Source organism: Brugia malayi (assembly GCF_000002995.4).
Source record: "Brugia malayi strain FR3 genome assembly, contig: Bm_v4_Chr1_scaffold_001, whole genome shotgun sequence".
NCBI classification, from domain to species: Eukaryota; Metazoa; Nematoda; class Chromadorea; order Rhabditida; family Onchocercidae; genus Brugia; species Brugia malayi.
Genome location: NW_025062475.1, coordinates 10,422,591 through 10,445,250, shown reverse-complemented (window position 1 = coordinate 10,445,250; position 22,660 = coordinate 10,422,591). Strand labels below are relative to the sequence as shown.

General features: G+C 31.1%; 5 protein-coding genes across 6 annotated transcripts; 2 read left to right on the top strand and 3 right to left on the bottom strand.

Annotated features, from left to right (window-relative positions):
* Nucleotides 1-1,607: 1,607 nt before the first annotated feature.
* On the bottom strand, nucleotides 1,608-5,829 carry Bm7505 (FHA domain containing protein; the record flags this gene model as incomplete). Of its 2 annotated transcripts, XM_043077404.1 has the most annotated exons (12): nucleotides 1,608-1,730; nucleotides 1,984-2,217; nucleotides 2,387-2,662; nucleotides 2,775-2,903; nucleotides 3,074-3,286; nucleotides 3,439-3,590; nucleotides 3,775-3,884; nucleotides 3,974-4,160; nucleotides 4,383-4,562; nucleotides 4,727-4,890; nucleotides 5,173-5,411; nucleotides 5,779-5,829. In XM_043077404.1, the coding sequence occupies 12 exons, from the start codon at nucleotides 5,827-5,829 to the stop codon at nucleotides 1,608-1,610; spliced, it is 2,058 nt and encodes a 685-aa protein (XP_042933338.1). The 2 variants fall into 2 exon arrangements, with proteins under 2 accessions (XP_042933338.1, XP_042933339.1); XM_043077405.1 differs by lacking the exon at nucleotides 5,779-5,829 and having other exon boundaries at nucleotides 5,173-5,405.
* Nucleotides 5,830-6,151: 322 nt separating this feature from the next.
* Bm7510 (RIKEN cDNA 2010309E21, putative) lies at nucleotides 6,152-7,658 on the top strand (the record flags this gene model as incomplete). Its single annotated transcript, XM_001897442.2, has 4 exons — nucleotides 6,152-6,216; nucleotides 6,824-6,980; nucleotides 7,295-7,410; nucleotides 7,568-7,658. The coding sequence occupies 4 exons, from the start codon at nucleotides 6,152-6,154 to the stop codon at nucleotides 7,656-7,658; spliced, it is 429 nt and encodes a 142-aa protein (XP_001897477.2).
* A 1,637-nt stretch (nucleotides 7,659-9,295) lies between these two features.
* Nucleotides 9,296-9,667, bottom strand: Bm14670 (Uncharacterized protein; the record flags this gene model as incomplete). The annotated part of the gene is made up of 2 exons (XM_001897443.2): nucleotides 9,296-9,363; nucleotides 9,613-9,667. 2 exons carry the CDS (start codon nucleotides 9,665-9,667, stop codon nucleotides 9,296-9,298), a joined length of 123 nt encoding a protein of 40 aa, XP_001897478.1.
* Nucleotides 9,668-10,039: 372 nt separating this feature from the next.
* On the bottom strand, nucleotides 10,040-13,863 carry Bma-cgh-1 (germline helicase protein 1, putative; the record flags this gene model as incomplete). Its single annotated transcript, XM_001897444.2, has 10 exons — nucleotides 10,040-10,104; nucleotides 10,439-10,531; nucleotides 10,860-10,911; nucleotides 11,059-11,173; nucleotides 11,453-11,730; nucleotides 11,910-12,206; nucleotides 12,566-12,676; nucleotides 13,193-13,377; nucleotides 13,567-13,699; nucleotides 13,777-13,863. 10 exons carry the CDS (start codon nucleotides 13,861-13,863, stop codon nucleotides 10,040-10,042), a joined length of 1,416 nt encoding a protein of 471 aa, XP_001897479.2.
* A 4,007-nt stretch (nucleotides 13,864-17,870) lies between these two features.
* On the top strand, nucleotides 17,871-20,735 carry Bma-pdhk-2 (kinase, mitochondrial precursor, putative; the record flags this gene model as incomplete). Its single annotated transcript, XM_001897445.1, has 9 exons — nucleotides 17,871-18,065; nucleotides 18,419-18,549; nucleotides 18,706-18,890; nucleotides 19,339-19,459; nucleotides 19,630-19,750; nucleotides 19,842-19,940; nucleotides 20,145-20,252; nucleotides 20,382-20,495; nucleotides 20,637-20,735. 9 exons carry the CDS (start codon nucleotides 17,871-17,873, stop codon nucleotides 20,733-20,735), a joined length of 1,173 nt encoding a protein of 390 aa, XP_001897480.1.
* Nucleotides 20,736-22,660: the final 1,925 nt, after the last annotated feature.

Genomic DNA, 22,660 nt, shown 5'->3' with positions numbered 1-22,660 from the left:
TATTTAATTATATTATATAATTATTTAGCAAAAGTATTCCTTACCCAATTTATTTCTTTTCAGTTTTTTGACATTTTATCGATTTATTGATATTAAGATTACAAATAGTATTATTTGATAGAATGAATAAATATAAACAAATGAAAATATAATCAAAACGAATGTCTAAGGATAGCATTAACGAAAATGTTACGATAAGTATTTGTGACACATTGTGTCATTTCATTTGATAAAGTATTTTTGTTTAGCATTCGCAATATTTCATTATTTTTCATTTGCATGACATACAGTGATTTTAAGACTATTTTTATAAATTATAACTAAGTGTAACCTATCTCATTTTTCATTATTATTCATAATAATCTAGATTGAAAACATTTTTTTTTTTTAAATTTAAAAAACAAAGTGCGAAAATTGAAATTTTTGAAATTATTGGGTAGTGATAAAGATTGGCATTTTCTTTTTAACAGACAAACAAATTTACCAGTCTAGTACAGTTGCTTTATTTCCAAAATCTTGATAAATTATCATCTAATTAACTGATATATTTCGAGAGAATTCCAGAAAATTAAACTAAAAATAATACTTTTCAGAAATAATTCAAAAGGAATGGTACCATTTTTTTGTGGTATGAATCCATCTTTAAAAGCCAAGTGATTCCAACACTTCTTTTCCCTTTAAATTAATGAAGATCAAATAAGATGGATAAATTTCAAATTTCAGTACAAATCGAACTACTATTAATTCATTTAAACGTGAATGTACATCAAGTACATACGATATGGATCATTTTTGATGTGATAAACAAGGGAAATAGATCATTTTTGATGTGATAAACATACAGTGCTCTGGAGGATTTTGTTACCAGATTTGATGTTACTTTAAAGTATTTCATCTTTCGGAATAATTTTTACATTTCTCGTAGGAAATTTCAACTAGTTCATAATGAATGTTTCTCCAAATAGTCAATCTATTCCAAAATTTCTGCTATTGTATTTTTCAAAGCAAAAAAAGACATTCACTAAGGCAATATGCATAACAGTGATAAATATGTCTCAAGAATAGAAGCTGTTACCCAATCTTCAACATATAATTACCTTACTGTAATGAAAAATAAACATGTTAAGATGATTCAGCACTCACATGCTAGAATTGAACTGAATTCGTAACTTTTCTTTTTTAAATATGAAGCTTCTAAACCCAAAAGCGCAAGAATCTCACACAAATTTACTGACTAATGGACGAATGGATTTCTTAATTTAAGTGAGCTATAACAATACTGCATGGTTTCAGCTTAAATCATAATTTTGTATTCAAGCATAAAAGTGTTTGCAAGAAATCTCAAGCTTGCGTGTAAAATTGAATGTTGTTTCTTTTTTAATCCCATCGAATCAATAAACACAAAAACAACGACGTCAAATATAACAATATATATTTTATTAAACAAAACGTAATTCTATGTTAAACATAATAACTGATGGATGAATTTTACATACTGTTTCCAATATGAATGACGAGAAGTCCCCAGTTAGTAAATAAAAATTCGCATCTGACGACTGCATAGCGCCATGTCACTGATACTCCTCTCCTACCAATCAAATTTATTTCTAATATTTTCCAGCAAATTTCAAATTAAGTGCATTTGTACCATCACCTTTTTGATTTTCCGGTGGCATCCACATGATATAGTCCTCATCTCTGTTGGCAATTCCTTCACCATAATCACCGTTCTGCAATGAATCATATAAAGACATGAGAAAGCTGAAAGAAAATTAGCTCAAATTAGTCATAAATACATTATACATAAGCAGGTAGATATGCTATTAACCACATGGACTGTATTAACAAAACAATATTAAATGAAAGTAGAACAATTAAGACAATTTAATGAGTTAAAGAACTAAACTTAATTAAAAAATTAAAAGCATATGAAATATTTCTGTATGAAAATATATACCAAACTTTTGAATAATAATACAAAACCTTTTGCTGCTTCAATGCTGTCGTATCACGAATTCGAATACGTTTTCTTTTTAAAGATCTATCATCTTTTATTGTAGACGATGTCTTTTCATCAGAAATAATACATTGCGCATGTTGTTGTACTTCCTGTGCTACGGCTGATGAAACAATGACTGTTTCATCCTTTTCAGTTTCTTCAGCCAGAGTTCCCTCTGTGTTTGATATCACTGCCGACGTTGTTGGAACATTGAATTCCTTGAAATTAAAAAACATGTTACGAAAATTCACTAACTATTTAAAGAACTCCGAAATTTCAAAATTTTTAAAGAACTTTCTTTCAAAGTTAGAAAAATTAAAGAGATACCACAAAACCAAATTCGCTAACCAAATTCAATCAAGTCGTCTATTTAATTTAAAGACAAACCATCCTATTAGCATCATCAGTTTCCACTGGGAAATCTTGCTGATGAACGTTAGATGAGGCATTACCAGAACCAGTAATAGCTTTTTCATCATCTTCAATTTCTGCTATAAAAGGTAGCCTATCAATGGTTTCTTTAATGAACGTGTCCGATGGCAGTTCCATTCCTAATTGCTCATTTCGTTCTTTCTCTTCCGGAAGTAATCTTTTAACCTGTCGCATTTTCATTAATTTCTTCATTGTCGCTGCCGACAAAGAACCCACAGCACGTTTACCATCCTGAAAATCTGAAGTTTTAAGTCACAAATTTTAAGTCTTTCACAGTACCTTCTGAGAAGCAGAAGGTATTTTTAACCTTAAAAAAGAATAGCTTGAAGAAATAAATCACTACTTGATTTGATGATGTTTTTAGTGCTGGCAGTTCCACTGGCTTTGCTATTTTGGCCAATTTTTCGAGTCGTTCCTTTTCATGTTTTAAAGCTACGAGACGATGTCGCAAGACAGATTTTTCCATTTTCACCTGTAAATCAAATTATTTTCCATATATCCGCAAGTTCTTTTGTGCATGATGAAATTTGATGCAGAACATTAAGCTTTAAAAGCATACTGTGCATTATCCATTTTATATTGACAAACGATATGACAAACTTCAACAACGATAACAAATAATAAAAAAAATAATTGACTTACAGCCATGCTATCCTTTTCACTATAGCCCAGCTGTCCGCAGAATTTATCGAGATCATCATCATCAATCTTTTCGTTATCCTCTTTTTCCTTTCCTTTCTTGGAAATCGCTAGCAACTGAGCTTCCACCTCGCACAATTCCTTACTTGTTGAAGCAATTTTCTTCGTTAAAGTTTCGAAAGTTTCTACTTCTGTTGTCATTTTACCTTTCGCCTCCTGATATTTGCGTAATAAAAGGTTTATGGTTCAAAGAGTAACACAGAAAATATTTCATAATGCTATGAACATCTCTCCTTTTTTCTTCTCTCAATCCTACGTTTTTCTTCAAAATGACAAAATATTAAAAACAACAGCAAAGGATAAGCAACCAAAGCACGCTGCCGCCGCTTTTCACGATTTGTTTCAATTTGACCTGTCCTGTCGAAATACGTATCCTCATCGGAATCGTAATAATCATTATCAACTAAGTTTTTAGCTCTCCTTCTGGCTTCATTCGACCGAAACAGAATATTATGCATATCTGTCAACAAAATAAACATAAAAAGAATTCGTGCAGAAAAAACTTTTGTAAAGAGCAGCAAAAATCGAGCAAAACTTAAACAAGATACAAAAGATGACACGATACTCCAAAATAAATTTTTTTTTCTGACAAGATACTATTCCAAAACAAATTTTTTCTTTCTGAAATCAATGTTTTTAAATACCTAAAGTTTTGCAAGCATTGAAGGCGCATAACACCTGTGCTTCTTTTTTGCTTCCACTGCACACCACCGATGCAGATAAGGACTGGCCAGCTGCTGTATCAACAGGTAATCTGAATAATTAAGATCTTCTCAAATGAAAAAACTAGTCATTATTGCACAGTTAATCTATCCAAAATTAAGTTTAAAAATGTAAACTAACTCAATGGAACAAATCCATTTGTGGTTTTGTCCTGTCCCTGTTTCTTCATATGCAAATTCCATATCAAAACCTTCTTTTTCAAAAAACCGTGACAACACTTTCAGCGGATCATCACGATATTTTTCTTCTCTATCTTGGATATCATCTCCATCACGCGCCTGAGCATATGCTAATTCTTCATCATAATCTGAAACGAGACAACTTTTTAAAAAAAAGGCAGCATAAACACATAAATTTTCATGTTCTATTAAAAAAAGAAAAAAAAATCCAGTCCTACACTAACCATTCATTTATTTACAACTCAAAAGAATCATAAATAAGTTCTCTTTTGGTGACTGTTTGAAATCTCTAGATATGAAGGAAACACAAATTAAAAAATTCCGACTTTTCGAAAAACAAATCAACTAACCCATTCCCCACATAATACCGTCACTCTCTTTTTCATTTGCTGATGTCTTCTCTTTCTCTCTTTGTATTTTATCATAAAGTTTCTTTTGCTCGATCAGCCGCTTCATTTCCGTTGGTGAATACTCCCATTCCTCCTCAGTATCCGAATTTGGGCCAAATAAAGTCATAATTCTACTACTTCCTTAAAAAATTCCATAGGAATGAAATGAAAAGTTGAACTTACAAAATCAAATATATTATCCCACCAATAAAGTCGAGTTATTCGAGTATGTGATTTATACTAACAAATCAGGAGTCTCCAAAACTAGGAAAAAAAAGTTCCCAAAGATAAAAAATAAAGCACACCTCCAAACTGCATAACATGTCCGACGCGTATTCGGATGAACTGTTTCGGTGGAATCCTTTTTTTGTTTAGTTTCGTACCATGGGTACTACCTAAATCATAAATATGCCATCCTTTACCAGTTCGATTCATTAAATCATCACCATATTGAAGTATGCAATGATGCCTAAAACTCTCAAACATTAAAAATGACAAATCCCAAAAAAAAAAAAAAAATCAGAAAGACTTTCAAAATTAGAGATTTAGAGAACTCGGAGCTGAATTCTATTGCAAACTACTATATTTAGATGGTTTTGGGTGATATCAACACAAAGAAGTATCGTTCTAATATTAGAGGAAAATCAAAGCTTTCGAACATTGCACATATCATTTGATAAAACATGAATGCAAACTAATCAAGTAATTTTGCAGAAAGTCCATTAAAAGAACTAAAATTCCAGGACAATACCTTGAAATAGTAGGATGCTCTAGTTGTATGTCACAAGTAGGTAACCGACCGATGATTACAAACGTTCCGGCTTTCCGTCTCTCAAAATCAACTCTATCAATTACGGTACCATTTTTGATAATTTCAAAACCGTAATGAATGTCACTAGATGGTTCAATCGCAAATGCCGGCGGAACGTATTCCAAATTAGGTTGAGTTATGGATATTAATGGCACAGCAGCAGTGTTTATCATTGTATTCTGAAAAGAAAAAAAAAATATATATATATATATATATCGAAGATCTCCGCTTGTCTCGGCCACAATAGTTCATATGTCGCATATGCAATATGTTTCAGACATTTCGATGAAATATGTAAATGAAATGAAACATAGAGGCAATGAATTTCTCGAAGATCGAAAAAGATTTTTAATATATTACTCTATCTTTGTACAAAAGGTAAAAACTGTCAGCTGCACAGCTTAGGTAGCTAACCCATGCGTAACGTATATGTATGTGTGAAATTGACTACATGTAAGCAAAGCGTGCCTGCATCAGATTAATTTATGATATTATTTCGATTCACGCAACTCGATACCTTCTAGTAATTAATATTGAAATGAGTACTTTTTCGTCCTTCTCTTTCGATAATAGAGCTTTAAAGTCATTCATTTCCATTTCCAACGTATTCCCGGAATTTCAGTGCTACACAAACAAAGCCGACAACAATCTTAATTAATCGCTTAATTAGCATTTAACTCTATGGCAAAGCAACGAAGTAATTTTAACGACTCGACATACGGCCCGTAATTATAGAATTGGTTTTCCTATGACAGAGGGAATTGAGAGTGTAAAGTGAGCTTTGTGTTATGCTTTGCATATAACTGTGAGAAGTTTTCGTTTGTAACATTGCTGTAATAAAAGTTTTTCAGGCTAGTATCTTTGCAAAAATTACTTTTAATATAATATATCAGAAATTAGCTGTGTGGATTTTAACGATATGAATTTACCAGAGAAACGTATGAAAGAAGCAGTAGATGCATTAATTGATGATATCGATCAAAGGTAATATGCATATTTATATTCCATATAATATATTTAATAAAACCTCTACACATAAGTGCTTTTACCCATCAGACACTATGCTTATGACTCTATCACTAAATTGATTAATGCTTATGCATACTTAATGAAAAACTAAAAGAGAACTTCGTTGTATAGTGTGATAGAATTATTTGCAACTTTTGCTATTTATACATTTGACAAATTGTCTATATATTATGATGGTAATGAGACATCTCTACGTGTAAAAGACATATAAAGCAACAACTTATCTGTATTATTACAAATATTCATATTAATACATTTAGTGTATTGTTGAATGTTTGTATGCTTGTATGTCTAAAAATCCGAAGTTCTCATCTTTCTTTTTTGAAAAAGAATCCATTTCATTAGACAATTTAATTCCCACTCCAACTTCTGTTTCATTTGAGGTGGTGGAAACATAGGATTGTATTATTTTTCGACTAAAGATGAGTTAAAATTTGAACTCTTTCGGGTTTTTTTTTGCGATAAATGCAATTCCTACTGTTATTTTCCCTTTTTTTTTTCGGATTTTTCCGGAAATACTTCTAGAATTAGGGATTTACATTTAAAAATGACCTTTTTTCAGTTATTTAAGAGGAATTCATAAGAAAATGTTCGTCTGCTCATCAAACTGCTACGATAGGAGTATGAATCGAGATATTGTGGAGACTTGTGTTGAAGATTGCAATAAATCTGTCAAAAGTGCAACTGGAATTTTGCAAAAAGAACTTGACAATTTACAGGTAACAACATTAAGTTTTAATATTGGGTGGCTACAATTTTTTTCAGGCAGAGCAGATTTTATGAATTCGATACATAAGCATTAGAGGACTTAATGAGAGTTGCAAGAGAGAAATTATTTACAATAAAAATCTTGGAAAGTGTAAATAGCATTTCGTTTCTTCTTTAACTGATGGAAATTAGTGTTCAATATTTCAGTGGTTGTATACACCATCGCATTAATTTCGGTTACTCTTTAAAATATTTGGGACTAATTCGGCATTTTTAGTCTTATTCCAAAATTATTGCCTTTAAAGAGCTTTAAAATCATTTTAAGGCACAGTTGAATCGTTGTGGAATGACATGTTTCGATAAAGCAACGCAGAAATTTGGTCCTGATCCCGCAAAGTATACTGAAATCCAAATCAAAGAATTTGATGAACAACTATTAAAGTAACCAGTTTTTGTATTTGCTTCCATCTTGGACGTTTTTATCCAAAGTCATTTACTGGTTTGATTTTTTGTGCAGATCTTAAAATTTCTGGTTCCAAAATTTCTGTTCAGTTTTTTAATTGTAAGAATTTGGGAAACACTGAAATACTGATTACAGTTGTGCATGTTCCTGTGTTGACGACCATATCAGGCTGCTGCCGAATATCCGGAAACGATTAATTGATTCGTACCAAAGATTTCTGAAGTAGAACTGATATTCTGCACTTTTGTTTTTTGTTTATTCTCTAATTGCTCAATGTGAATGCAGGTTTTTACAACTTTGGGATTGTGGCTTTCGTAATCTACATTAAGCACAAAGCCTACTTTCAAGTGAAGCAGATTTCTTGATGTTATGCAGTCGTATAGGAAAATCGCCTGAGTCATAGGTACTAGTGTCCATTGATTCTGCATTTGTGTCGTCAGTTTGTTAAGTTCTAAATTGTTCAGGTTTTTTTCTGGAATGAAAATTAATGTGTGAATTGCAATTCGATATTTGACAAATTCCAAAGAACTTGAAAAATTTCGGATAACAAATAGACTTTTGTTAAACGTTCATTTCCCAAAAAGATCAGCATAATCTATGGATATCTCCACAGCAGCAGCCATTCCCCTCAACCATTAACTAGTAAAAATGGTCCAGAAAGTGACGAGTCTGTAGCTATCCCCTATCTATCAATTAGACTCATCATTCCCTTATATCTTCGAAGAAAAGCTTAAGCTTCGGGTCTCACGACACTTCTTCTTTTGTTAAGTACTTAGATTTCTCGGAGCTTGTACCGACAATACCAGGAAGGGTAGGAAATGCCGACCCAGATTCCACTGAACAAGAAGTGGATCACACGACAAACAGCACGACGAGAACCCAACAACTTAAGTCTCAGATTGTAAGAGCAATCGCAATTTTATAGATTCCCGTTAAACGTGTGATCCAACTTGGACATGTCAACACTAGACTGATATGTTGAGCAAACACGTCTGTAGCGCATAATTTATTTGTTACTATCAAACACTTGCCAAAAAAAGTCGTGAATGAATGCAGGCGCTACGTTTTTTTTTTTTTTTTTAACCTTAATTTTCCATCAGTGACAAATACATTACTTGAACAAAGCGAGGTTCATAAATCCAAGAGAACAGTGTAAGGAGAACAGAAGAACAGAAACTAGAATAGTCCGGAAAAAGCCATTTAATCAGAGAACGACTATGAAGAAGTGGAAAAAAGGAATATAAGAAAGTCGAAAAACTAAGGATAATGGAGAAAACAAACATAGGGAAGATTGGTGATGGAATGAAAGGAAAAAGGCAAACAATAGAAACTTCTGAATTTGAAATTATACCTAATGAGACAGTGCGACGGCTTCTATATAAGATGCCAAGTAAAAATCCAAGAGGTTTTGTAAGCCGCATTTCCGTAAAACCATAATACACAGATATTGAGATTTGCGGCTCAGCGAGTGGAATTAAAAACAAAAATCAAATAAAATGACCATAAAAAATGTTTTCAGAAAAAATTCACATTTTAGCGGAAATCTTAGTGACCTTTTTTAATTTGATTCACAAAGAATAAACATTGCTACAGTATATCTGCCAAATATTATTACAAGATTCTCCCCAATACGATATTTAACAGAAAACCCACTTTGCCTAGACCGAACAAACCAATCATTTATATAAGAGGTAATCAAGCAGTGAAGAAATCATAACCAGGCCGTTAACTCAAGGAATAAACGATCCTCTATTTTACTGGTGCGATTAACATGCCTAACTCAACATTGAACAATGAAAAACAATGAAATAAAATTATAAAATAATGATTTATAAAACACAAAATGCCGTATTATTAAAGGAACTATTTGACAAGAGCCGGGGATGGTAAACGGCTCACGGCATTAACAGCATAAAACATAACCAAACAACCTGAAAAAAAAAAAGGAACTCATTAAAAAAATGCTGAAGGAATATGAATAAAGCATAAGCATATAATAAAACGCACGAAAGCATCAAGTTAAGACTTTTCGTTATAGACCTAGACAACGAAAAATTTTTAAACCAATGAACTTTTACAGTAAATCTTAGATATATCAACTGACTGAACTACTCAAGTTCTTTAAAACATGATTTGAAAAAGAAAAGTTAAGAAAAAAAGAATCTCAGAAAACCACTCACCTGAACAAGGAAGCATCCAGCCCGGAAGATTGGTTTCTGCTTCCATACTGTTCATATCTGTTAAAATGTGCTGCACTGAGGCGATCAAGAAGGCTACATAAGATAAAGGCTTTACACCTTCAAAAATATAATTAGATGAATCTTTCTTAAAATTACAGTTTTTCACTTTTTTTACTATTATAATCGCCCTCAGCGGTTCAGCTTTTTTACGGAAAGATTGAGGGCAAAAAATTTCTCATCTTACATTTTTAAAAAAGAAATTTGACAATAATAGCACCCGAAGTTATCAAATATAATAAACTAATGTGTATAATTAAAACACGATAATGAACAAGGTGATTAACAGAAATTAAACGAGTAAAAACTGTGGAATCAAAAAACAAAATATTAGACAGACTAAAAATCAAAAAAAAAGTTAAAAACAAAACTATATGCACATACAACCGGCTTTTACGCTCAAGACGAGTAACGCGCAATGACTGAAATATGAACCTGAAAAAAAAAAAAAAAAAAATACTCGTTTATTACCGAGATATATTAACTGCCAAATATTATTAAAATTTGTAATCAACTTCAAATTAAAAACTATTATAAAGAATGATTTTTTTTGTAAAATTTATAATAAAGGATAGATAGAACTATTCAGATACAAACAACAAAAAACACTACCCTAAATGCATGAGTGGATCAGAAAAAGCTTCTGATGCTATAAATTAATTCCCTGCTTTAAGCTTAACTTTTTAAGTTTATTTTTAATATGCTTTCAGTTCAGAAAAAAAAAACTGGCTAATTGCATTAAAATAAATGAATTAAATGAAAGACTCACATATAGCAATGATAAGATAAATCAAAACAACGCAATAAATCGAAAGTAAAGAGATCAAATAAAAACGAGAAAAACGCAGCACCTTCACAAAACCTGGAATAGAAAATAATTTACAAATATAGCTCAACATCAGAAACTGTTTGTTAAGAAAGAAATAATTAACAACATTACTATATTTCGCAATTATCTTCCTTTTCAATTGGATGCATAATCGAACTTGAGGTTATTTTGTTAACCGGTTGGTGTATTTCTCTGCTGCACGAAATTGCTGGCTCATTTCTTTTTTTCTTTGTATTTTTTCATTACAGCTTTTTTACTTTATCTTATAAAGCCAAATAAGATCTAAATTATGATTTTGCGGAAATATTTCTACTCACCGCTTAAGCAGCCGTCTCCTTGGAAGATCCAACCATTTCGCTACCATTTTCATCAACGATTTGATACTCAGCAACATAAAGTTTCGGATCCACCGACTGAAAACGGCAACAGTGCTTAATTTGCACCCGTTGAGAAAACGAATTTCTGTATAATAATGAATTTAAGATAACCTTGGACATTTCTTCGTAAAAACGGAGAAAGAGATTTTGGAAAAGACTTCAAGAAAACAATAAGGAATGAACCTTTGGAATTGGAGCAATGCGAGTCCTCAGCTCAGCTTCAATACGTCGAAGAGTGAAGCGATCCTCATAAGTGATAAGATTGATCGCAATACCAAGATGTCCGAAACGACCCGAACTGAAAATATTATTATCATTCAGCAACATTATTATATATTATCATGAAACAGACTTTTTATAGTATACATTGACAAATTAAAAATATTTAGTCTAGCAATAAACTAACCCTATCGTTTCATTTCATTCTCTAAAGCATAAATGAGCTGAAATGATACTCTAGAATCGCAAAAGGACCAATTCTAATTGAAAACATTACACTTGTGACAGAACATTAGTAAGATATGGTATCAAAATCCTTATATAAAACAAAAATTTCAAGAAATAGAGTAAAAAATACCGGCCAATACGATGTAAATATGTTTCGGCGTTGCGGGGAAAATCAAAATTGATGACTACATTCACTGCTTGAATATCGATACCTCTAGTAAGCAAATCAGAGCAGACCAAATTACGACAAGCTCCTTTACGAAAATCATGAAAAACCCGATTACGATGACCCTGTGCCATGCGTGAATGAATGTAATAGCAGGAATAGCCTATTTCTGTGATTTTCTTTGCCAAAAGCTCCACACGTTGTGTTGAATTACAAAAAATTATGGACTGGTTGATTTGAAGCTGAAAAGAAATCAAAGATACTCAACTATGGCTGATCATATGATCATATAATTGATAAAATAGCAACAGTTTAACAAGGTGAATTCGGAAAATGTACAAATTTCAACCAAGTAAATTTCTGTACTGTGACATCACTAAAGTTCTAAGTCTGGTTTAGAACATATGAAAATGCAACAAACCTTACGGAACAACGTGTTCAAACAGTGAACTTTCTGCTTCTCTTGCACGTAAGCGTAATACTGCGTAACACCAACCAGTGTCAATTCTTCCATCAGATTAATTTCGTACGGATTCCTCATGTGCTTCTGCATGAATGTTGCCACTGTCAGAGGGAATGTTGCCGAATAAAGCATAATCTGACGATCAGGTGGTAGAAATTTGATGACACGATCTAAAATGCCTTGGAAATCCTGAGAAAGAAGTTTATCAGCTTCATCCAATACCAGTGTTGTGCAGTGCGACATATCAGCAACATTCTGAAAAAAGAACTGATATAAATGCTACTTCCCAATCGTAAAAAAAAAAAAAAAAAAAAAAAAAAATTTCTGACTTACTGGATAATAATTAAAATGGTGAATGTCAAATTTCAGTTCCAACTTAAAACCAAGTTGCCTAGAGATTGTCTCTGATAACAAAAATGTCATCAGAATTAGTAATTCGTTGTGGCAAGAATAATTTATCAACATGAGATCTTTGGTGAGACAAAGTTCCTGGATCTGTCGTATAGTGCATTGTTTCGCTAGACTTTAAAAACTTTTTAAAACAAGTTTTTTTTTTTTTTCTAAAAACTTTTCCGAAATCTGTTCTTTTGGTCGGAAAACTTATGAAGTCATACCTTATCCATAAGATCAAGAATACGGCCAGGAGTTGCTACAATGATGTGAACGGTACCATTCAGACGCATGATATCATTACGAAGTTCCGTGCCTCCCGTAGTAACCATTACCTAAAGTAAATGTTCATGATTCGTATGCGAAAAACACCAACATGAATATAGATTGTATTGAACTTCTAAAGGGCAAGTCTTTTGATTGAGAAAAATAACCAAGGGTTGAGTCATTATGTAGAATATCCAGTTATTCAATATTGTCTTCATTTGAAGATGTTGTAAGTATACGACATGTTAAGCATAAATATCCAGATCATCAGAAAAGACCCAAATGCAAAGCATTCTACAAGGTCTATCAAACCAATTAATCTCAGTACCAACGGCTACTATCAAAAATTAATAACTACTTTTTAAAAACAAAACCACTGGAATTTTGCAAACAAATGAACAAAATTAATTTCCCGTTTCACATTTCTTTTTCGCAGCTTACTGTAATGGTTATAACATTACTAGAGTAACACAAAGCATTCTACAAATCATTCTGCCACTCAGCAATATCCCACACTTATAGTTTCTGGAATGTCTCCCATTCGCTTCATTTTACAGTCAACAATTATTTAATCAAAATATGACCTTTAGATTCAAGTGTTTGCTCAAGTCGACACAAATATTAGAGGTTTGGAATGCTAGCTCCCTGGTCGGCACAATGATCAATGATTGTGGGTATTTTTTTTCAACATCGATTTTGTCAATGCAAGGGATACAATAGGCACCTGTTTTACCTGTACCGTTCTTTGCACGCGCCAAGATATCCTGACCTGAAAATTTTTCTGAGCTTTTCAAAACCACAAGACGCAATACTATCACAAAAGATCGAGTAGGAATTCCCTTTAATTATTTCTTCCACTGCTGATTTTCTTAGATTTCCCAGCAAACAGGATTTTCTACAAATCCTTAACTGCCATTACTAACTGAAAAAAAAATTCACACATCGAACAGCAAGTTACCTGATAATGCAATTGAAATGGATGCTTCCTGTATTGGACTTGGCTTTTCCCAACCTTTCTCAAAAATTCCCATCAACAATGGTCGCTTCAAGCAAAAATCCTCAAATTCAATACCTTTTGTATCCGTCACATCCTAAAAACCATTTAAGAATTATAGTGAATTTATATAAAACTACTACTGAAGTGGTCCAACAGTGAAAACATGCTAACCGTTGTCTTGAAACGTAAATCTTTGGCTGGTAGGTTAAGATTCTCCTTCCAGGACTGATCACTCTGTGACTCGGTTTTGTTGGTCATTTGTGAAATAATAATGCTGTTTTATTAAAATCAATAGCAGCTGAACAGAATCTAAAATTAACTTCGCGCTTTAGTATTCTGTAAAACTCACATTAAAAATTTACAACGAAGGATCGAATTACCGAATACCTCCATAAACTTCCGACTTTGTACATACCCTTGATTTGACTCAAAATAATATTGGGTAATATTATTTTAATAATATATAGTAATATTATTTTAATAATAATATTGTGCTATCCTTAACTGACATTGTTGCCCTTCAGGAAAAGTAGGGATCAAATATAAGCCTTCATATATGACCACTGGCATAACATAATTTCAAAATATCTACAAAGGCATATTTCGTTTACTTATCAGCTATTACTTGTTGCACTACTACTTTCTATGCCCACTAAGCCAATATCAAAAGACCCGAAAACTAAGCCGGAAAAAAAATCCCGTCCAGTTTTACTGCGCACAAAATTCTCAATAGATTTATATAAAGAAGGAAATTTCTGTAATCACATTACATTGCAAAATAGCATAAAATAGGCTATGTATACAACTCGCATTCAGCATTTCATATGTAAATTGTCTCGAACTTAAACACTCAAATCATGTTATGTTACATTGAAAGCTACATTATTTCACACTCAAATATCGTTTGAAGTCACTGCAAAAACGTGACATGCCTTTTAATCTGAACTGAAGATAGAGATTTGAGACCCCGGCAAACAGGTCCGTAAACATTGTCAGAGGTTTAAGGAAGCAACACAATGTCACTTTCAAGCATGACTTCGAGGAATGCTCCCGTAGATCTGCCGCCAACATCCCTGACCCATATAGCCTAAATGATCTATTCAATGAACTGGGTTTAGTTATATATCGTCTTGAAACAAGAAAAAATCCTATATCTTTATTGTTGAGTCTACATCCATAAGAATGTTGTGTTAGCTCAGAAATACACATAATATGTTTCCATATATGTTTCGGAATTATATATCAGCAGACTTTGAACGACTATGACAAAGGTGCTTTTTTGACAAGCGTTTTTATGCCACATGTGAATAAGTGCCGTATGTATAATATGTCAATTTCAAGCAATTTTAAAATCATCTGCTTCATCAAACAGATTTGTATGCTCACATCAGTTATAATATTATCCTATAAACATCCAAACTGCATCTTAATAAACACAGTGAGAGTAACAGAATGTATAACATATGTATCAGTCTAATGCAATACGCCAAACAGTTCGAGACTGAGTAACAAAATATGAATTTTATAAAGAAAAAAGGAAGAAAAAAATTTTTGCACTAAAACGTGAATAACTGCAAATCTTGAATGAGGAAATTTCTGGGAAAAAATCTGAGTAAGCATAATTAATTCTACGAATACGTTATTAAAAAATCACTTCATTTACATCTATACCTAAAAATAGATGTAAGTCTAAGTCTCATGGATATATTTTCTTCCATGTGTTAAAATGCACGCATGCATACATTCATGCAACATATTGCATAATTTGTTGTTAGCAGACTGCCATCGTTACCATTAAACATTGTTGCAGTTTATCTTGGAAATACTTTGCAAGTTTCACGAACGCATAATTTTACCCATACGTCGCACGTCGCAACTCACAGTCAGATGAGCGTACTATCACGTTCCACCCTATACTGCACGTCACCTTCATCAAGACAACGGCAAACCTCATCAACAGACCCAAATCCTGTTTAGAAGAAGAAAAAAACACCCCTCCACGATCACTACCCGACTAAATGACCACACAAAGGATGAACGACCCACGTAAGAAAAGACAATGAACCAACAGAACGTGCAATCGTGTTTAGAAACTATGTTTAACGCGACGGGCCACATTAATGGCCATACCTCTGTATGCAATTCAATGGTGCTGGATGGATCTTTGTTGAGGACATTAGTTCTTAACTTGTACTACTAGTGAAGTATGCTGTACTTCATTTCCAGTATTTTCTTTTCTTCCATTTCTCTTCCTCTTTTCCTTTAACTCTTAAAAATTATAATAAGTGACGTGTCTCTTATTGGCAAGTCCTTAGTACTAACCAAAAACTCCCACAATTAAAGTATATGTTAAGAGTTTTTTTCGAGTTCTTAGATTAATAAAATAATTTTAAATTGTCTCCTGGTCGTTGACATTTTATCTTATCATATTTTCAATTTTAGATTTTTGGGAGATTTCGTCTACTTGAAAGTACTTGAAATGAAATTCATTTAAACTGACCAAAAATGTAATTAAAACTTGGAATTTAACTTTGGAAGCTTTCAATTCATTTCCTTTTTCATATCTTCTTTTCTGAGAAATCAAGAAATGGGAATTCTTTTTCGCACATTGACAAACAAAAAACTTTTAAATTGATAATTACTTTTTAGACTTTAAAGTAATTGCTTTTCAAACAAAAATCCTCCCATGGGTATTTCTTCACTTCACATCCCGTTTTTCACTTAGTATTTTTCATGAAACATTTTTCTCGAATGTGATTAGCAAAAATACCAGAAATACCATTTCTCTTGTGAAATTTGAATGGGTGCGTTTTCCGGATTTACCGATTGCACTCATTCCAAACCATGTCAGTCCTTTACTCTTATCCTTATATATATATATATATATATATATATATTAGTTATTTATATACTTTATTTATTGTTCCTTACTTATTGACAATATTGAAGGAAGTTTTAGTATTCAATGATCTCCTTTTCAGTTTTGTTTTGACCACTTTTAAGCAACAGAATTATAACAATGAAATCCTTATTATATTCCATAAAGATGTAGAAAACTTAATTCATACCTCTTGCTTGTTCTCTCAAAAAAATAACTTTCGAAACTTCTTGAATTAAATATGAAATTTTGAATTAATTTCAGTCATCCATAGTATGTCAGTTAACTCTCATATAAACTCATAGCATTTCTACACTTTCATTGACTATTTTTTGCCTCAAACTTCCTAAAATAGTGCACATTTTGCTGCACTACTTTATTGGTCCTTACTTTAAAACACTACTTTATTGGTTATTAAAGTAATTTGTCCGAAAAATTATTTCAGATAACTTATAAAGTACAAGCTATAAAATAAATCCTAGAGAAAATAATAATAATAAATAATAAAATAGTATTCTTTCCTTGATTAATTAAAATACCAAAAATATGCTAATTACAAATTCTAAGATAAACGATTTGTACTAATTTGTTTCCCATTAATACTCTTTCTTTATCTAATTTTAGCTCTTTATTCATTACCCATAACAAGCAGAAGCATTTAATAATAATGTTAGCTGCTTCCATATTATAACAATGAAATCCTTATTATTCAAAAATGGAGAAGTATTGTCATTATAGCTTTAGTTTCAGTTTTAATTTTAATTCGTTAGATTATAATTTCTCAAGTTTTTGGTGGTTTGCTTTTATATTTAGATTTTCTCGAATAGTCATTAGTTAGTTTTTGAAATCGATGAATTGTCTTGAAATTTAATTAGAACTGAGATATTTAAAAATTATGCTAACCTCAAGTGCAAATGAAAAAAAAAAGTGATGTTGAAAGTAGAAAATTTATACTTTAAAGATCTTTCTTCTTTTTTTTTCTTTACACTAATTAATTTGAACCAATTTATTAGTCTTTGATCCTTACATTTTCTAGTAAATAAGAATATATAATTTATTTAATTTGAATTTCAGTTTAAATATAACGAGAAAATCTTACTTTTAAAACCTTTGAACTTTAGGAAATGTAGAAGACTCTAAAAAATAACAAACTCTGAACTTTGAGAACTGTAGAAGATTCTAGATAAATAAAAGAAAAAAAAAAGGGAAAAAAAGGAGGAAGCGAAAGAAACAGAGTAGGAAAGATGATGGGAAATCAGATGAAGGATACAGTGAAATAAATGCACTTTCAACAATTTCAACTTAATTTCTTTCCTAGACATATACCATCGGTTGATTATTATATTAATAAGATTAACATGCAGTCTTTTTGCTGTTTAGGTGATCAATGCGCTTGGTAAGGCGTTTGTTGCAACAATTTCGAGGTCATATGGTTGTGGAAAAATTAAAGTATTATGAACGTTTTCGACCACATCCGATATCATTGAAAATGTATTTGGGTTTTGGACAGGAGGGAACTGTGGAAATATCATTCAAATTCTTACAAAAAGAACTTCTTGTTCGTTTAGCTAATATTTCAAAGGTAAAATTAGCGTTTGCTTTTTCTTATGATGCTACTTATAGTGAGATAAAATGACAATTTCATTGAGTAAAATTGTTGAATGAATTCAAATGTGCAACCATTTTGGCATATCACAAAAAAATAATAATTTCCATCATATGAAAGAAAGTATGGAATGAATCCAATACCATGATTTATGTGATGTTAAGGAATGTAATCCGATATATAGATGTATAATCGAAAAAAAAAGAAAAAACGACAAATATTTATCTGGATCGTAATATTGATAAATTAGTCCTTAGGCATAGAATATAACTATTAATTTCTTAAATGTATTTCAACTACCAATGAAAATGTGAGCATTTTTTTTTTAGGAAATTGATTCATTACTTCAAAATTTACCTCAGTTATCTTCTACTACCGATGTATGTAAATTATTTTACCAAAGTTTCGAAGATTTGTTGCCGTTTGAAAATGCTGAGCCAACGGATGATAACATCAGTTCGTAAGTTCATTTCTTCATTTCACTGTGTCGTTTCAAAGTTATCGTTTAGAAATTGTGATCAAAGTCCTGCAACTTAATGATTTGCTAATGTTATTTGAGCCTTTTTCTAAAACTGAAACTTGCGGCGAGTCAATTATTTAATTCATAGGTTTATAGATTTAATGAGAAATTGGAAACAGTGATGATGCGACACGAAAATACCATCGAAGAGATGGCCGAAGGTATTGTTCAGTTACGACAGAAGTATGGCATAAATATAACATCAAATAATAAAATCCAATATTTTTTGGATCGATTTTATTTTAATACGATATCTATACGAATTTTGCAGCATCAGCATTGTTAGTTATATTTCTTTCAATTTTGGATAATTTAGTAAAATCATGCTAATATTTAATTTGCAATGCATGTGCTATAGCATGCATATTAATTTATAGTTATTAAAATTTCCCGTAATTTATTAATTTCTGGTAGAATTATTTTTTATTATACATGTCTGTTTATTTATGCATTTGTTCATTCTAATTTCTTTGTTTGCTTATTCATTCATTAACTCATTATTTATTTGTTTATTAATCATATCGTTCATCATTATTCTCATAGATCTTTTTGTTAAAGTGCAAATAGTAGTTCTGTTACTTTTCTCGGACATTTTCCAAAATTTTAATTTATATGATATGTAGAAGTTGTCTGAATTAAATGTACTAGAGTTAGACAATTGAATTACTATCAGAAAAACTGAAGGGATGAAAATTTCTAATCTTAAGAAAATTATTGTTTTGATTTCAGTGATAATTTTTGGAACATTACTTCCTGCGAGTCCTCGACATATAGGTTGCATTGATCCAGCATGTGATGTTGCTGCAGTTATCGTAGACGCCTATGATAGTGCCCGATTTGTGTGCGATGGGTAAGTAGTAATATGAAATTTCAGTTTTTGCTTTTTCTTAAAAAAATAAATACTTTTATAATTTACTTATTGTGTTAAAATTATTTATTAAAAATTTTAAATTATTTATTATGTAACATTTCATATTTGTTGCCATAATTCACGTGACTATAAACTTATGTTTTTTTAAGGTGTTATTGTGATTCGCCTAAACTACAATTCGATTCTTATAATTCAGTTGCACCTGGACATTCAATAGCTATCGCAGCTATACCATCTCATTTATATCATATCATGTTTGAATTATTCAAAGTATTGATAGATTTCTTCAAATAACTTTTTAATTGCAAATTTTTGTCAGGTTTTAATGAAACTTTTCAATGAAAAATTTTGCGAATTCTAGAACTCGATGCGTGCCACTGTTGATCATTACGGTGAATTCGAAAAACTTCCTCCTATTCAAGTATTGGCAACATTGGGTGAAGAAGATTTGACTGTTAGGGTAATTAAATGATCAGTGTTAAGCTTTTTTTTATTGGAAAAATATCAGAACTGAAATATTTTCCAAATAAGCTATATCAACTAGAAAAAAAAAAAAAAAACATGTGAATAATTTAAATTTGTAAAATATTATCATTTTTGAGAGATGTAATGTTAAAATCTTGGTTATTTGGAGCTCCATGGAAAAAATAATTTTGAATTCCAGATAAGTGACAGTGGTGGTGGCATTCCGCGAAGAAAGATGAATCAGTTGTTCCAGTACAGCTACACTACTGCACCACCACCAGCAAGTGGCGGTCATAATGCAGCATTAGTAAAGTTTTGTGAATGAAAGTCGTAAGGCTTCCATATCAAACTCCCCACTAATTTGGCATTTCAATGCAGTAATGTTTGTTTTTTAATTTCTAATTTCACTACTTTAGTTTAGACTCGACTGTTTTAGGCGGGATATGGTTATGGTCTTCCTCTGTCTCGGCTATACGCTCGCTATTTTCACGGAGATTTAATGGTCACTTCGATGGAAGGCTACGGAACCGATACATTTCTATACATTAAAGTAGGCATATGTTTATCTCATCGATGTTAATAAAACCCTAAACTGAATAAGCGGGCTTCCTTGGACTAAATATAGTCCTTACAGTAAATGATAATCATTTATAGTTTTCTGAATTTGTCGTATTCAATTGCACAATTTCAGGCAGTACCATTTAAAGCCAGCGAAACGATTCCAAGGTACAGTACATCATCACGAAACAATTCCTCCCCGTCGCCGACTGTTTCTCAGCCATCAGGTTGAAAATTAATCTGAATCCGTATCCGATGTGACAGAAAATAATAATTTTCTGATGTATTTGATAGTTATGAAACAAGCAACACGAAATAAACTTAAATTATAAATTATCCTTTTTTTTTGTATTGTATACTTATATACAAAATGATGAAATGTTGGTGTATAAATGATATTAGAGTTGTAATTAATTTATATGTCCGTTGTATGGAGTTTCCTTATTTAGTGTAACAAATTAATTAGAATATGTATAATCTATTAAGAAGGATAAAAATTTTCAAAAAATAAAGATTTCCCGGAGATATTTTGAAACATCTATATATTTGAAGCGTATATTTTAACGGTATGTAATATCTGCAAACATCTGCACGAACTTTATGTTTATAATGTAAGAATATAGCTGGTTCAAATTTCATTTTTTTCGGTATTTAGTTGATAAATATTCCTCCATATCCGCATTACTCAAATTTAATTTGATCTTTGATGATCTAATTAACATGACAGTTCCCACTGATACATTGTGGCAATAATCATACGGAACTTAAATCAGCAATGATAGCAACATAAAAATCGATAGCAACTGGCACGGGCAGATATTTCTTTTTTTTAAACTTTCTTTTACCATTAGAAATTCCGTAGTTTTTATCTATTTTTAAAACTGTTTTCTACTTTTCAGATGATTTTTTCTGCTATGAAGGGTATGAGTACTTTTTCTTTTATTTTTTTATTGCACTCATCATTCGGCATTAATTGCTTAAATCTTTAACATTGGTACACTTAGTGGCTTGCTAATATTAAAAAAAAAAATTTTCTTTAAAGATGTTAGCATATTAGAATTACGACATTATAATGTATTCTCCAACAAGAAACATGCTTAAATTTTAAAAAGAAATTACAATTGACCGGTTAACACATTAAAAAAATGGATTTGTTTATATGTCGTATATAAAATCTGACAACATTTGATAATTATTTCTAAGGAATGGGAAATTTCAATGAAAATTTCGAAGTCCGATAATATACATAATGCATTTAAATTACAAAAAATAAATGTGAAAGGCGAAGGGATTACTTAAAATGGAGTTAGTTAGAACTTATAATACTGAAATTTGAAAGAGAAAACAAAAAGTGGGAAAAAAACCTTAGAAATTAGTGCAAACTGATTGAATAATTGTATATATATGATAGAATCAAATCAATCTAATTATAATAGTGCAAAATTAAACATGAATAATTCGTGTCAGAAAAAATGAATAATCAAAAAAAGGGATAGATAAACATAAATATAGAAATATTTGAAATTTTCTAAAACTAAAACATCATAGTTTGTTTCATCTTTTTTCATTATTGAACTATCATTTATGCTCTCCCAATCAGAAAAAAGAAGATAAGGAAATAAGAAAAAAAAAAAGGAATCTAAAAATAATTCTTATAAATCATCAATAGCAGGTTATAGTTAGATGTTTTTTTCTACCTTTTTACAAACACAATCATTTTTTTTATGTCACCAAATAATGAGTGCGTGGATGCACGCATACGTACGTAAATGTACGAATTATTTTTGGCGCAAAGCAAAAAAAAGGCAATTTTTTAAAAATGAAGTATTTATATGTGCAAACAAAAATAATGTTTGAAAAAAAAAAAAAAAAAGGAAACAAGAAGCAAATATAAAATGACCGAAAATCTATTGAAAAAATAACTGCTAACAAATAATTTAGCAAACAATTAAATGTATCAGACAGATTTGGTGGCAATCAAATCAAGAAAATTTTTTGAAAATCTTGACTGATCGATAATTAAAGGTAAATTCAGTTAATCGCTGAAGAGTTTAGCAATAAGGGAAGTAAAAAATTTTAATGAAAAACTATCAACATTTAACAAATAATCGTCAGAACATTTATAACCATATATCTTCAATGTGTCATCTCATTTTA